Raw genomic sequence first — 14,771 nt, forward strand, 5'->3', positions numbered from 1 at the left:
CATTTTACCAGCAAAGTCAAAACATTACTGGAGACTTGAGATGCCCATCATGCCTATTGGTTTCCAGTCTCTGGAAACCCTAACCTTAGTTGTGAATGATTGCTATAGTGTATCAACAGCACAATATCAAACAAAGTATGCGTATAGCCCCAGTCAGGAAGCTACTTCCTGGGATGTTTATATGTGTGTATACCTTGAAGTGATCCTTCAAGAGTTTCAGGTGGGCAGCCGTGCTGGTCTGGAGTAGAACAAGATTTGAGTCCAGTAGCACCTTAAAGACCAACTAGATTTCCAGGGTATGAGCTTTTCAGACTCAGAGATCCCTTTGTCAGGAGTGGGAAAAGGAAGAGGTCCTTACAATCCAGGCAGAGGATGGGAGAGGTATTGTAAATTAGAGCGTCAGGAAGCTAGCTATAATACATGTTGGAGTTAGCTTAGTAGAGCATGGGTGTGAAGTGCAGAAAATTAGCATCTGTGATGTGAGAAAAATGCGATGTTCTGATTCAACCATGTGGGATCCATTGTTCTGTATGGGATGGGTCTTCTTGTGTGCGTGTGTTGTTTGTGGTCTTCCAGTGTGTGTCTTGGTATTCTCCATATGTGAGTGTTCTCTTCCAGTTAGAAGCAATAAAGAGACCAGAATCTCCTGTGTGCTGAGTATTGGGCAGGACTGAAGGAGGATCTGAGAAGTAAACTTTCTCTTGCCCACCACATCTCAGAGGATACTACATGGCTAATGTTGCTCTTTCCCTGATAGAAACATAGAGAGAAAACAAAGTTCCTTCTTGTCATTTCTGGCCTAACATTGGTTTTCCATTTCAAGGCAAACTATACAGAATTTTTGCCCTAGAGATAACAAGGCTTAGAGTGATGCTACTTGACACCCACAGATAATCATGGCCCAAAGTAGCTTTCGATTTTTCCCAGAAGTTCAGGCTTCTTGCCAAGTCTTTCTCTCTATGGTTCTAAGGGCTCAACAGATTACGAGCAGCTGGAATAGGACAGCAAACCAGCCTAGATGCAGATGTGAGAAGCAAGAAGAGGGAAGAACCACCTGGAAACATTGAGTCTCCCTATCCTCTGGGCCAGGAGAAGGAAAGTTGGCGCGATGCTCTCAAATACCAGCCTGTGTGCATTCTGAACAGCCAACTGCTTCAAAAAACTGGAAGAACTGGTTGAAAGTTTGTGCATCTACCCAAAAAGGGGGCGAGCACAGACTAACTGCAGATTCGCTGCTCCAGTTATGTATCCCTCTCTTCATCCTAACACATCCTCCAGCACATTTCTGGTTCATCAGTGCATCGCTGCAAAAGAGGCCTGTGGGTTCCTTTCCAGCAATGTGTTTAATAGAGTAGGTCAAGGTCAAGGTAGTCCCCTGTGCAAGCACTGAGTCATTACTGACCCATTTGGGGATGTCGCATCACGACATTTTCTTGGCAGACTTTTTATGGGGTGGTTTGCCATCGCCTTCCCCAGTCCTCTACACTTTATCCCAGGAAACTGGGTACTCATTTTACCGACCTCGGAAGGATGGAAGGCTGAGTCAACCTTGAGCTGGCTACCTGAACCCGGCTTCCTCTGGGATCGAACTCAGGTCGTGAGCAGAGCTTGGACTGCAGTACTGCAGCTTACCAGCATGCATTTGCAGTTTGGTATAGTGGTATAGAGAGGCAGTTGGTGTAGCGATTAAGAGTGGTTGGACTCTAATCTGGAGAACTAGGTTTGATCCCCCATTCCTTCACTTGAAGCCAGCTGGATGACCTTGGGTCAGTCACAGCTCTCTCAGAGCTCTCTCAGCCCCACCCACCTCACAGGGTGATTGTTGTGAGGATAATCATAACACACTTTGTAAACTGCTCTGAGTGGTCATTAAAATTGTTTTGAAGGGTAGTATATACATTGTTGTTGTTGTTGTTGTTGTTGTTGTTGTTGTTGTTGTTGTTGTTGTAGTAATGGGGCTCAAGGCCTCCCTGCCACCCCAAATCTGCCTTCCGATCTGATGGATATCACAGCCTTCCTATTTTAAATGTGTGTTAAATGTAACAGTGACTCCAGCAGTTTTTGAATACATCAGAAATAAAATTCGGGTTGTGTTTGTACAAAAAGGTCTTTAAAAGACCCAATAATTTTTTTTTATTTCTGCTATTACACTTTGGAGTTGTGTTACAAACAAGCAATGAGAAAAAGGGAGAAAGGGGTCACTTTTAAATAATGGTGACAGTCCATTTCCAATTCCTTTCAAAGACTTCCAATTTCATTGCCAGGAAGGAAACTCCAGACAGATCTTAATTTCTTTAAAGGACTTTGCTCATGGCCTTCATTTTGACCTATGACTCACTAAAATCTCCTGAGAGTTGTGTTTCTCCAGTAGAATGCTGGGAACTGATTCTTAACCAGCATATTTTTCCAAGGCGGGCGGGGGGGAGCCCAGCTGAGCGCAGATGTTTGCGAGGCCATGCTGTACGTTCTTACCACTTGGCTTTTAAAAAGGATTCTTTTATTAAATATTACACAAATGCCATCAACCCAGGTAACTCTGCCCCTGTGACTTCTTTACCAGCAAGGAAGTAGGACCACATAATAATACATTATGGGACATAGAGCTGTATAGTTAATATGATGTGGGAAAGTCACATTGGACATCCCCTCGGGAAACTCACAAGCAACCCGTAGTTCTCTCAACTTCCATCTGAGAAATAGGGATAACTATACCAACTTAATTTATATGGACGGTATAAAGATATTTAACATAAGTCCATTCCAGATGTTACATTAGAGGGTATCCAACCACACATACCAGGAATTCATGCTGCCCACTAACCTTCCAACATCCATGGTCGCCATTTCATCTGAAATGGACAAGGGTACCGAAGCAGAAAATACACATGGGGCCCATTTCACACAAAATGGCAACCACATTGCAAGTAGTACATGCTCCTTGTATGATAATATCTGATCCAAGGGTACCTGGATAGCCCAGGTGAACCTGATCTCGTCTAAGGAGCGAAACAGGGTCGGCCTTGGTTAGTAATTGAATGGGAGACCTCCAACAAAGACCAAGGTTGCCAAGGCAGGCAATGGCAAACCACCTCTGATAGTCTCTTGCCATGAAAACCCCACCAGAGGTTGCTATAAGTCAGCTATGACTTGAGGGCACTACCAAGGGTACATATCAAAGCCGTATGACCCAACAATCTCAGCAAAGCAAAACTGACCAGAGCCTTGGCGGTACCTAGATGGGAGACCTCACAATAGTATCTGGAGCTCTGCAATACGGCAAAAACAGATGAGAAGTGTGTGTAGAAATCCTTGAAACCTGTTATATCTATATCAAGAGTGCCTGTTGCATTCTATGCTGATCAGACTGCCTCTCCCTGCTGCATACTTTCAGCTCAAGAGTCATTGAAGGATCTTATTCTCTCCCAAGTTTAAGTCTGTTTTACAGTGCAATGGATTCCTGACTGAGCACAACCATTTGTGGCGTCCTTGGGCAGGTTTTCATGGTCCCGTTAGCGCGGCTGCATTGTGATGGATGCATCATAATAGATTGTGCGCTGAGAAGACTGGGGCTTTAAATAGCGCCTTTACAGTGTATGTATTGTGGTTATTTTTAAAAAGGCATTTGAGCTTAATGTTTGAGGCTAGTGGAGGAGGAAGCAGCTTAAAGCTCCAAGAAGGAAAAAAAATGATCGCTCTCCTTGGTCTATCTTGCAAAGTTTGCTCTGAAATCTTACAAGGAGTTTAAGAGCCAAAGCCCGGGTGACAGTGGAGCAGCTGTTTACTACTCTTCCCAACCCACAATAGATTTTTGAGATTTCGCATCAAGTCACCTAGGAGTGAATATCTGACAGCAGCGTAAGAAGAAACTCATTTCCCAAGAACAGCTTCTGTTCAGTCCTCTGCTAACTGAATAGGAGCTGCTCTTTTGACCTTCTATTTATTCTAATTAAATTTGCACAGCAGTTGTTCAAGCAAGGGGCACCCTTAGCTCCCGTATCTTGCAAGCAAGCTCAGATGTCCCTAAGAATTCTGAAGAGGATGAAAGTGAAAGCAAGAAAGAGCACGTCCTTAGTGGTTTCAGAGTAAACCAGGGATGCCTGGTTAGATAGAGAGCACGAGAGATTGAACAGATAGATAGATACAATTGAGAGACAGACAGACAGACAGACAGCAGAGACCCTGGGGCAGATGTTACATACATGTGCTGAAGTGTGAATAGTTTAATGAAAAGCAGCCTTAAGAGGCTACAAGAATGGAAGAATACTAAACTCTTTCCATTACTGCTGTTTTTATGCTCAAACCACCACCTTAGCTGCTTCCCCTTTACACAAGAGGGTTCCTATTGATTCCTATGAACACACAATATAATATATCTAGAACCTCACCGGAGAAAAAGTGCTAGCAGAGATGTTAAGTGGAAAGATGACCTCCCATCCAAGCTGCTCTTCTGCTCAACAGTTGCAGCCTCCTGTGGCTGCTTTTCATTTTTTTTAAAAAAAATCTGTTGATTCTTACCACGACACTTATTTCTAACAAATAGAACTCTGGTTTTCCTCTCAGGCTAGATAAAAACTTAATCTATTTAGCTCATTGTGTCTGCTAATCACACAGGGCACTTTGGAAAATGTTGTGTGTCCTGTATGGAAGGGAAAGAAAACAACCTATTGTAACCAGAAATACTTTATTATAAAATCTTCATGTAAACAAATTACAAATTAAACCATGAAAGTGCAAATTAATTTCCAAAAAATTATATTTTTGTCTGTATTTTGCTTTCTCTTGATTGCTTTTTCCTGTCCAAATGCACTTAGACCAGCCAACATTTACTTTAAAAAAAATATTACTGCTTTCTAGTATATACTGAAGAACAAGAGTGTACGATCCCGCGTACGTTTATTCAAGTCTTGCTCTGCAAAGGAAACAAGTGATAACCCTGATCATTCACCGTTCATTCTGATCTTTATATCCCTGACATCCACATCACAGCTAGAAAGTGTACACAGTGAAGACGCAGGCATACAAAGCCGCAGAATTGGAAAGGTCAGTCCAGTTCCTCACACAGAGAGAAGCTAAAAAACCATTTGCCGATGAAGACGCGGCCATCTTCTTTCCAAGTCTTGCGTAGGAGCCTTAAGGCATGAAGGAGGACTTTTCTCTCCCACCGTGTGGCTTATGTCCATAATCCTGTTTCACTCTTTACAATCAAAGATATGTTCACAATCCCACATGCGCGCATACACACACACACACAAACACAGCATCTGGTCTTCCAAAGTGCCGTTTAAAGCACTGATAAGTCATGGCAAGATTTGGACTTGGCTTTAAACGCCATCTTCTTGTTGTTCTTGGCCACGATCCGGCCGAGGAACCTCTTGGCCTTCTTGCTGATGCTCTCTCTCCTTTTGGTGTTGGCCATTCTCCTGGCATTGTCTTCCTTGCTGTCTTTGCGTAGTCGAATTTGCCGGACAATCCCCTCAAACAGGTCTTTCACGTTATGATGCAGAGCGGCAGAGGTCTCGATGAACTTGCAATCAAACACCACAGCGCAAGCTCGTCCTTCTGGAAAGTGGGAGGAAAGACATAGGATTACTTAAGGTACAACAACAACAGAGGTGTTGTAGAAAATGCAGCGGCCACTCATGGATAGAAACTATACTCTAAAAGTTGGAGATACTACGAGAGGCAGCAAATGGGATCGCACCATTTTTCCAGCAACGTTGCACAATTCTCTCTACTGCAGTGGGAGCTTTTGTCCAGGTGGGTCCCATCATGCCTAGCATAATTTTTTCAGCCATCAAAAGGGGCCTCTCCTCTCTCTTTCATCAGTGGAAAGGTTGGCCCAATCCAATCAACTATTCATTTGGTATAAACCAGGGCTTTTTTTCTGGGAAAAGAGGTGGTAGAACTCAGTGGTGGAACTCAGGACCACACAATGTCGTCACTTTGGTTCAGCTGGAACAAGGGGGGGGGAGTTTTTTAAAGTTTAAATCACCCTCGGCTAAAATGGTCACATGGCTGGTGGCCCCTCCCCCTGATCTCCAGACAGAGGGGAGTTTAGATTGCCCTTCGCACCACTGGCGCAGAGGGCAATCTAAACTCCCCTCTCTCTGGAGATCAGGGGATGGGACCACCGGCCATGTGACCATTTTCAAGAGGTGCCAGAACTCCATTCCACCGCGTTCCAGCTGAAAAAAAAGCCCTGGTATAAACACATTGTTTTCTTATCAAGCTGAGCAGACTTTTGAAATGTTGCGAGAGGTAACAACAGAATGAGTGTGCTCCAGTTACTGTCAACCATGTCTCCCTTTTACTTTCCAATATATTAGGAGAAATATATCTGCAGGGATAGGGCAACTGTTTAATAGGAAGGGCTGTAGTTCAGTGACAGAGAACATTTGACAGCGCTAGAGAATGAGTGAACTTTGCATGAGGAAGGTTTCAAGTTTAATTCGTGGCATCTCCAGTTAAACCGATCTTAAACGTTGCTAAGGACCACTTTTAACCTAAAATAAAAGTGACTGTGCAGGATGAGACCAACAGCCCATTTAGTCCAGCATCCTGTTTCACATAGTACCCGACCAGAAGCTAGGGCTGCGAACTCCCAGTTGGGAAATTCATGGAGATTGGGGGGGGGGTGGAGCCTGGGGAAGGCGGGGTTTGAGGAGGGGAGGGGCCTCAGCAGGGTATAATGCCGTGGAGTCCACACTCCAAAGCAGCCATTTTCTCCAGGGGAACTAATCTCTGTAGACTGAAGATCAGCTGTAATTCCAGGAGATCTCCAGGCCCCACCTGGAGCCCTTAGAGGGTCTAAAACAGAGCATGAAGATACAAGCCTCAAAGCACTGGTATTCAGAGAGTGGTTACTGCCTCTAACACTGAGGTTCCATTCAGTTGCCAGGGCTAAACTGGAGGTACCCACCACACCCTGTGGACAGTGAAACCTACAAGCCTTTTGCTCTTTGAATGAACAGTACTTCCTTTAGTCTGTCCAGAATCTACTACTCAAGGACACCGAAAAGGTCTTACTATCGTGCGAGGACAAAAATAAATTCTCGCTGCCTGAAACCCTAAAAAGCTGTTACCAGTTAGTGAAAAGGTTGCCGAAGGCCAAATCCTCACGCTCTATGACTCTCTTTACAGTGTTGTTCACTCTGTCCAGTAGGTTTGGCCCATTTCCAGAGGCCATTTTCTGCACCTTGCATTTTGTCCCCCTCTTTAGGGAAAGAAGACGTTTTTCTTCCTTTAAGCTCCTCCTCAGAGCATTTTCTGAGCGACTCCAGCTAACTCTGGGCTGCTAATGAGTTCTACAGCAGCAGAAAAAGGGAAAGGCCAATACAGAGTCAATGCTTTCTTGACCACAACTCCCCCCAAAGTTTTTCAGATAATGCATTGGCTGGAATCTTAGGCAGAGAAAGATCCTCTCTAGGATCTCTTACCCCAAGATCTCTAGATCTGGATGGGACTGAACCTGAAACCGTAACACATGCAAACCATGCGCTCTGCCGCTGAGTCGCAGCCTCCTATGGGAGTCAGTTCATCAACCTGCATATCTGGACCCGTCCTAAGCATGCAGTGTTTGCACTCTGAAAATCTTCTTTTTCATAGGTTCTTGCATTTTAGGCAGTTCAATGGCTTAGGAGCTTATCCTCAAAGCTGTTCGCAACAGATCTCGAATGGATTCTCATCTGCTGAACACCTGAAAAAATATTAGGATAAAGTTTCTTACCATCCACAGAGACTTCCCGCGATCGGACCAGGTCACTTTTGTTTCCAACAAGAATGATAGGAATGTCTTCTGTCTGTCTTGCTCTTCGCAGCTGAATCCTCAGTTCCGACGCCTTCTCAAAGCTGACTTTATCCGTCACGGAGTATACAATGATGTATGCATCTCCCATTTTCATACACTGGTTCTGAAGCCACTGGCTATCATCCTAAAGTTAAAAATAGAAATATAGACATTTATAGTAAAGCACGTAACCCTCTAGGTTAAGCATTCTTGACTACTTTAGAAGTTCTGTCCTAGGCAGGGATATGATAGTCTCTGCTGGTCGTCCCATAACGGACCCAATTTCTCAAAGTAAGCCTCTAGACCTTATGACTGGAACAATGCATTTGATACACCCTAAACAATGTTCTAAAAAAAAATTAAAAACTTGTTTGGTATGTATCTGCACAAAGGAGCTACAGACACTAGCCAAAGTGCGTGTGAGAGCTACAGGCTCAGTTCAGACATTGCATGAAACCATGGTTAAATTAAACTAGCTACGGTTAGGGTGATTGAACACAGACCACTATGCTAACCGTAGCTAGCTTCAGTCCATCAAACCAGGATCTGAAGTTGGCTTTACCACTTCAGCAATCATTTGCTGACGTAAAATCCAGTTGCAAAGTGAATTGAAAATTGCATTATTCAGCATGTGTGAAAGCAGCCTTATTATTTTGCAGGTATCTGGGTTCCATCCTGACCTGTCCTCTGGTAACACTCTTTCAGGCAACAGGGGGGAAAAGAAATGCAACCAGCAGTGTTTGAGGCAAACGAGGATTTTTGCAATTGTCTGCAAGCCGAACCCTGGTTTCACAAAGTAACCATGGTTAAAATAAACCAGGGTTCCACAGTGGACCAGTTTGCAAGTGAGACTGGATGCCTGGTTTTAAGGAAAGGGGCAAGCCAAGGAGAAGAAGCAGAAGCCGCGTAACTGTATGAGACTGAGTATTGCTCTTGCTTTCATGGTTTGTCCCAAGCTACAACTTATTATAAATGTTGTCCTCTATCTAATGAACAAGCATCTGACACAACAGCCCAGTTTTCTTCTGAGCACCACATATGAACTAATACACTCACAAATTTAATGGCTGTATTGCCTCACTCTGCTTAAGGTCTGGAAAAGCTTACACAAACAGTGTTCTGATAACCTAACTTGGAAGTCTGCCAGGCAGGCAATGATCTACTAATTCGCCAATGCTGAGCAGATTTAGACAGCACCCACACATCACTAAAGATTGAGCTAGAGAAATCGTTGGCAACCGGATGTTCCTATGTGGACAAGTCAATCCGGTGGCAAACAATCTTTATAGACAGGCTGCGCCCTGACCTGGGTAGCCCAGGTGAGCCTGATCTCATCAGATCTCAGAAGCGAAGCAGGATCGGCCTTGGTTAGTAATTGGATGAAAGACCTCCAACGAAGACCAGGGTTGCAGAGGCAGGCAATGGCAAACCACCTCTGTAAGTCTCTTGCCATGAAAACCCCACCAGGAGTCGCCATAAGCTATGACTTGAGAGCACTCTCCACTCCAATGACAGGCTGTATCCCACACATCATTGGGTATTGCCTTATCTCTTCATTCTGAAGATTCATACTAGCTAAAAGTGATGAGGTGTACTGACCATCTCTGCAGGTTGCAAATCACAGTGCTACACCAAGGCTGCGTAGATAGCAACTGACTCAAACAGGGAATAAATCTCCTTACATCCACATAGGCCGTTTCCACACAGCTTACCTTTTGCCGGAACACAGCGTCTTCATGCGCGAAATCGCGTCAGGAAGACGCTGTTATCACGCGAGAACACGCTGTGTTCCGGCAAAAGGTAAGCCGTGTGGAAACGGCCCTTGTTTCGTTTAACCGTTCTACAAAACTGATTGTTACATATTACTAAATTTAACAGGAAGTGATGACACTGATCTCGGGTCATTTATACTTTACTTTTCTCCCCAATAGGGACTTACCTCAGCAAGTGTGATAACCTAGCTATGATCCTAGAAGGGTGTAGTTCTGTTTAGGATGAAATTGTAAAGCCCTGATGCCAGTGAATGGAAGGGTTTGTGCGGGGTGGGGGTGGCAGGAAGCGAGAGAATATAAATAACAATAGTCAAAGGAGCCAAGATAGTTACCTGTTCCCATATGTCAAACACCACCAGAGAAGCTTCCTCGCCATCCACCACAATAGCTCTGTCATACGTATTGCCTGAAAAGGAAATTTTAAAAAAGACATTAGGGGGAAAAACCCTGATTCTACTGTGATTACTTATATATAAAAAGAATTAGTAATCTGAAGCGAGTCATATGTATGAACTGCTCAGCTATGTCAGCCAATGTGGCGTAATTGTTAGAGCACCGGGCTATGATGAGGTGGATCGCAGGTTCAAGTCTCCATGTAGCCATGAAGCTCACAGGTGGACAATTGCTTCTCGCTCTAACCTTCCTCAAAGGGTTGTTGTGAGGACAAAGTGGAGGAGAGAAGCAACTCTTTACTGCCTTCTCTCTTTCCACTCTGTGGCTTTCAGGAGGGGTTCTTCCAGCCAAGTTCCAACATCAGAAGTGAATCAGGCTGAGCAAAAAATGCTAAAAGCTACAAGGTACAATGAGATAAAGTGCTAGAGGAGGCAGGGCTTCACTCCCCACACTTAGGCACTCCATATCCATTAATAATAACAACAACAAATTTGATTTATATACCACCCTTCAGGACAACTTAATGCCACACTCAGAGCAGTTTACAAAGTGTGTTATTATTATCCTTACGACAATCATCCTGTGAAGGGTAGGGCTTAGAGAGCTCCTAGAAGCTGTGACTGACCCAAAGTCACCTTGCTGGCTTCAAGCAGAGGAATGGGGGATCAAACCTAGTTCTCCAGATTAGTGTCCTGCCGCTCTTAACCACTACACCAAACTGGCTATCTTTGAGCAGAACCACAAGTGACAAAAGGCACAGGCTGGACACTTGTCAGCTTCCCTCAAGTTTTGATGGGAAATGTAGGCAGCTTGGCGGAATGTTGGACAAGTGACAGTTGAAAAGTCCATTGGACAGCAGTCAGAAAGCGAAGCTGCGAGACCAGGATGCCTACATTTCCCATCAAAACTTGAGGGAAGCTGACAAGTGTCCAATCTGTGCCTTTTGTCACTTGTGGTTCTGCTCTTTGTCTTAAGGCAAAGGCACACCTCCCTCTACTTCAGTTGCGAATCCCATTTCAGAAAAACTACCCACAGAACTCACTTCAGAGCAAATGTGTTTTCTAGAGCATACCCTTGCTTGTTAAACTAAATACATCGAACAAAAAAGGGATTACAATTCCCTAATCTAATACATCATAACGTGCTTCCAATTATGCTCCCTTCCAAAATTCTGTTGTAGTACAGTGGCTGATAGAAAGAGGAGCAGTGAGGAAGGCACTGTAAGCTACGGTTTTTAAAACGTTTGTTTTCATTAAAAGTGATTTTTAAAAGAATGTTCTACTGCCCAGGCCAAAAACAGCAGGAGAGATGCAAAAATATCCCTGGCTAGCTTCTTGTACTCTAACGTGGTAAATAAAATAACCCCCTCACTCCATTTTTTCAAGTGAAACATAGATCGCATTTGCTAAATTCATGAGGTGTGATTCTACCAGGGTGAATTTTAGCACAGAATGTTCCAGCTGGTTTTTATCAGATTATCAAAAGACTCTTCAAAGTTTTAAACTCACATTTCGGACCATTTTAAGCTGCAAAAAATCAAAGGGACAAGATGTTTTCAGTAATTCCTGGGGGAAACCATGCAATCCTTTCCAGAGTTACTCAGGTCTAAGTCTGTTGACTTCCACAGGCTTAGACTGGAGTAATTCTGCATAGAACTGCACAGTGACTCACTTATAGTTTAGAAGTTGTAGGCAGGGACAACAATATTTATTTATATGATTTTTTTAACAATATTATTTCCATGAAGAGATTACAAGTTTTGAGTTTATGGTGTGGTGGTAGAGTGTGCCATTGAGTCACAGCTGACTTATTGGCAACCACTGCTGGAGTTTTCAAGGCAAGAGACAGATGAAGGTGGTTTGCCATTGCCTGCCTCTGCAACCCTGGTCTTTGCTGGAGGTCTCCCATCCAATTACTAACCGAGGCCAACCTCGCTCAGCTTCTGAAATCTGGTGAGATCCAGCTTGCCTGGGCTATCCAGGTCAGGCCTGGCATAGCATCCTAATTAACAAAAGTATCTTATTCCAGAAGGCAGCAAATGTCAACCCCGATGTTGCCATATGCATCTTTACTGGCCTGTTCCCTCACACTTGCATTCCTCTCCTCTCCAAAAAACTTCAAGGTCACTTCATTCTCACTTCACAGGCCATTGTGAGGAGTATTGAACATCTAAAGCTGAATTCCACCGAGTCAGACCTTTGGTCGATCTAGCTCAATATCAGCGATGCTGACTGGCAGCTGCTTTCCAAGGTCTTAATTGCTGGAAGGTCTTTCCCCAACACCTTCTACTTGGAATCCTTTAACTAGAGATACAAAGGATCGAATCGGGGACTTGCTACATGCTGAGCACATCCTCTGCCACTGAGCCATGGCTGAGAGACGTTGACCTTGGGCAAGCCCACATTCTCTATTGGTCCTTAAGAGCTGCTGTCTACAATGAGTTTTATCCTTCATATATTCCGATTAGGAACCCCTTGGCATGTTCAAAAGCTGAAATGTTCTTCTCCTTAGGAGATCAAGAATCACTTTCTACCACAGTCTGACTATTGCTGCTAATCAGAGTACATGACCCTTTTCTCCAGGTCTCCAGCAGAATCTGGGTTTTCATACAAGCAAAGTATTTTTCCTGTGCTGATACTCGAAATAACCTGAATATGACCTCTTGCCTCCAAGTAACACCCCATGGTTATGGTTTCCATTGAAACATGTTGTTTTTATATTAGAAATCTAACCTCTTGAGGGCTGAACGAATTTGAAACGTGTGACACCTGCACCACCATGTGTGCTGCACCACACTAGACGTGTTGTTCCTTGGGACAACTCAAAGGTTAACGGGGGGGGGGCAACTTTTTCCAGGGCAATGACAAGAAAGCAACATGCCTTCAAGCATCTCCCTGCAACTCCGCAAGGGAATTTGGGGCACGCCTCCCAAACTGCACCTTGTTTCATTGGTGCCGTCTTCTAAATTTCTGCCCCAGGCCAGCTGAGTCTTGCACCACCATCTAAGCTGAACAGTTTGGTAATGATCTGAGCAATGGACTAGAATCTGGGAGACCCAGGTTGGAATACCCACTCTGCCTGGAAGCTCCTTAAGCAACCTTGGGCCAATTGCATACTCACCCCCTAACCTACTTCACAGGGTTGTTGTGAGGATAAAAATGAGGAGAATAGAACGATGAAAGCCACTTAAATCCCCACTGGGGAGAAAAACAAGGCATAAATGAAATTTTTAAAAGATACAGTTTCCCCATGTGCAATGTGTGCTTTTAGTGTGCACACATGGAGATCACCTCCCCTTCATCCTCACCAGCCTCTTCGGCATCCGGGCAATCTTCCACTCCCCCAAAGATCCTGGCCAGGCTGGTCTTGCCCACCCCGTGTTCGCCCAAGAGGATGACTTTGTAGAGGTTATTGTCGGAGTCACTGCCGGAGGAGATGACGGAGTCGGAGGAGTCCGAAGCCCAGTCTTGCTGGTGTTGCGCTTCCTCAGAGGGATTGTAGGAGGTGCAGCGCACCAGCTGCGAAAGCTGGGCTTGAGGCAGGGAGGCGTGCAACTCCCGCTCGTCCACGGGCATGCTCCGCCGGTGCAGGTGGGCCTGGTGCACGGCGAAAGGCATGCTGCCACGCCTCTTGTCCAGGTATCTCAGCTTGTCGCCTCGGTTCAGGGTCATTGGGCTACCTGGCAGACAAAGGAGAGTTAGCCTACGACGTTCACACCAGCAGGGACTCATTACTCCAAACGGAGCACCATTCTTTCACTGCCTGATCCACAACCTCCCTTGCGTCCCTACTCTGGGTATAAGAGGACCTCAGTGGCTCTGTGGAACTCAGTTGGCGTTCCCAGTACAGGGGCTGTGTGAAGCAGCAGGACACCCTTTGGTGGCCCAGAAGCAGCCAGCGCACAATTAACTAACTACTCAAGGGCTTTGGAGCCAAAAATCCATTGAGAAAACAAAGGCAATGGATCATTTCCCTGACTGGGAATTTACAAACACGGCCAGTGCATGCATGGCAGGATCAGGCCCTTTTGGTGCAAATAAATCCTGGAGTAAGCACCCATGACTGTTCCATTAGGAATATGGGTTAGCTCCAAACGTGCGATAATCGTTTCATTCGGTTCATTTTAAAATGCGGGGCGAAAGCGCAATAATCCAACCGGGAGGAAGCGCACCCTTTCAAGACTCGCCAAGTGTTTTTTTTTTTTTTAAGTGTGCTCCTTAATTCTCTTTCAAGCATCTTGCAGATGCCTCCGGACTGAGCGCGCAGCCCTAAAGAAAGGCAATCGGGGCAGAGATTGGATCCCGTCACACCACCCGACTCTTCACGCCCCCGATTGCCAGAATACAACCGATTCGCTCTCCCTTCTTGTCCAACTTCTGCTGGGCTAATGGCAGCACGCGTCTCCCCGTTTCCCCAGGTCCCCTGCCTGGAACTTCCCCGCGTCGACCCTCCACGCATCCCAGAGCAAACTTACCTTGGGGACGTTGCTCAGAGGCGCTGGAGACAGAAGAAGCCGAGCGCCCAAAAACTCGCCCGAGGGAAGAAGTAACTTTGCTCCCAGTCCAGCGATCCGCCAAGCCCAAAAAGCTCCCGAACTCGTCTGCTGCCTCCGTCGGGTCTCTCATCCGTATTTATCCCGTGTCTGCCCGCCCGGCTCCTCCTCGCATTGTGACGTCAGAATGAAGCACAGTCCAACCAGGTTCTGAATTAGAATTCCGGCGCAGCCCTCCTCTCGCCCCCCCCCCCGCCCCAGCCCCCGCCTGGAAGAAACGGGTTGGGGGCGGGGGTAGGAAGGAGAGGTGGCAGACGGGAGATGGATT

At 45.4% G+C, this 14,771-nt stretch overlaps 1 protein-coding gene across 1 annotated transcript; it reads right to left on the reverse strand.

The window, feature by feature from the left end:
• Positions 1-4,664: 4,664 nt before the first annotated feature.
• RRAD (RRAD, Ras related glycolysis inhibitor and calcium channel regulator) lies at positions 4,665-14,538 on the reverse strand. The gene is made up of 5 exons (XM_055000597.1): positions 14,426-14,538; positions 13,259-13,630; positions 9,891-9,964; positions 7,727-7,931; positions 4,665-5,559 (listed from the first exon to the last, which is right to left on the reverse strand). The coding sequence occupies exons 2-5, from the start codon at positions 13,620-13,622 to the stop codon at positions 5,282-5,284; spliced, it is 921 nt and encodes a 306-aa protein (XP_054856572.1). The 5' UTR covers positions 13,623-13,630; positions 14,426-14,538; the 3' UTR covers positions 4,665-5,281.
• Between the last annotated feature and the right edge of the window lie 233 nt (positions 14,539-14,771).

This window comes from Eublepharis macularius, chromosome 16, assembly GCF_028583425.1.
Source record: "Eublepharis macularius isolate TG4126 chromosome 16, MPM_Emac_v1.0, whole genome shotgun sequence".
NCBI lineage: Eukaryota > Metazoa > Chordata > Lepidosauria > Squamata > Eublepharidae > Eublepharis > Eublepharis macularius.

Bases quoted from the DNA above. Each gene is read 5' to 3' on its own strand.
- RRAD (XM_055000597.1), bottom strand. From the start codon at position 13,622: ATGACCCTGAACCGAGGCGACAAGCTGAGATACCTGGACAAGAGGCGT. The intron at 7,932-9,890 runs GTAACTATCTTG...TTTTAACTTTAG, and splicing joins TGTTTGACATATGGGAACAG to GATGATAGCCAGTGGCTTCA. The intron at 5,560-7,726 runs GTAAGAAACTTT...CCCACTTTCCAG, and splicing joins GCGGGAAGTCTCTGTGGATG to AAGGACGAGCTTGCGCTGTG.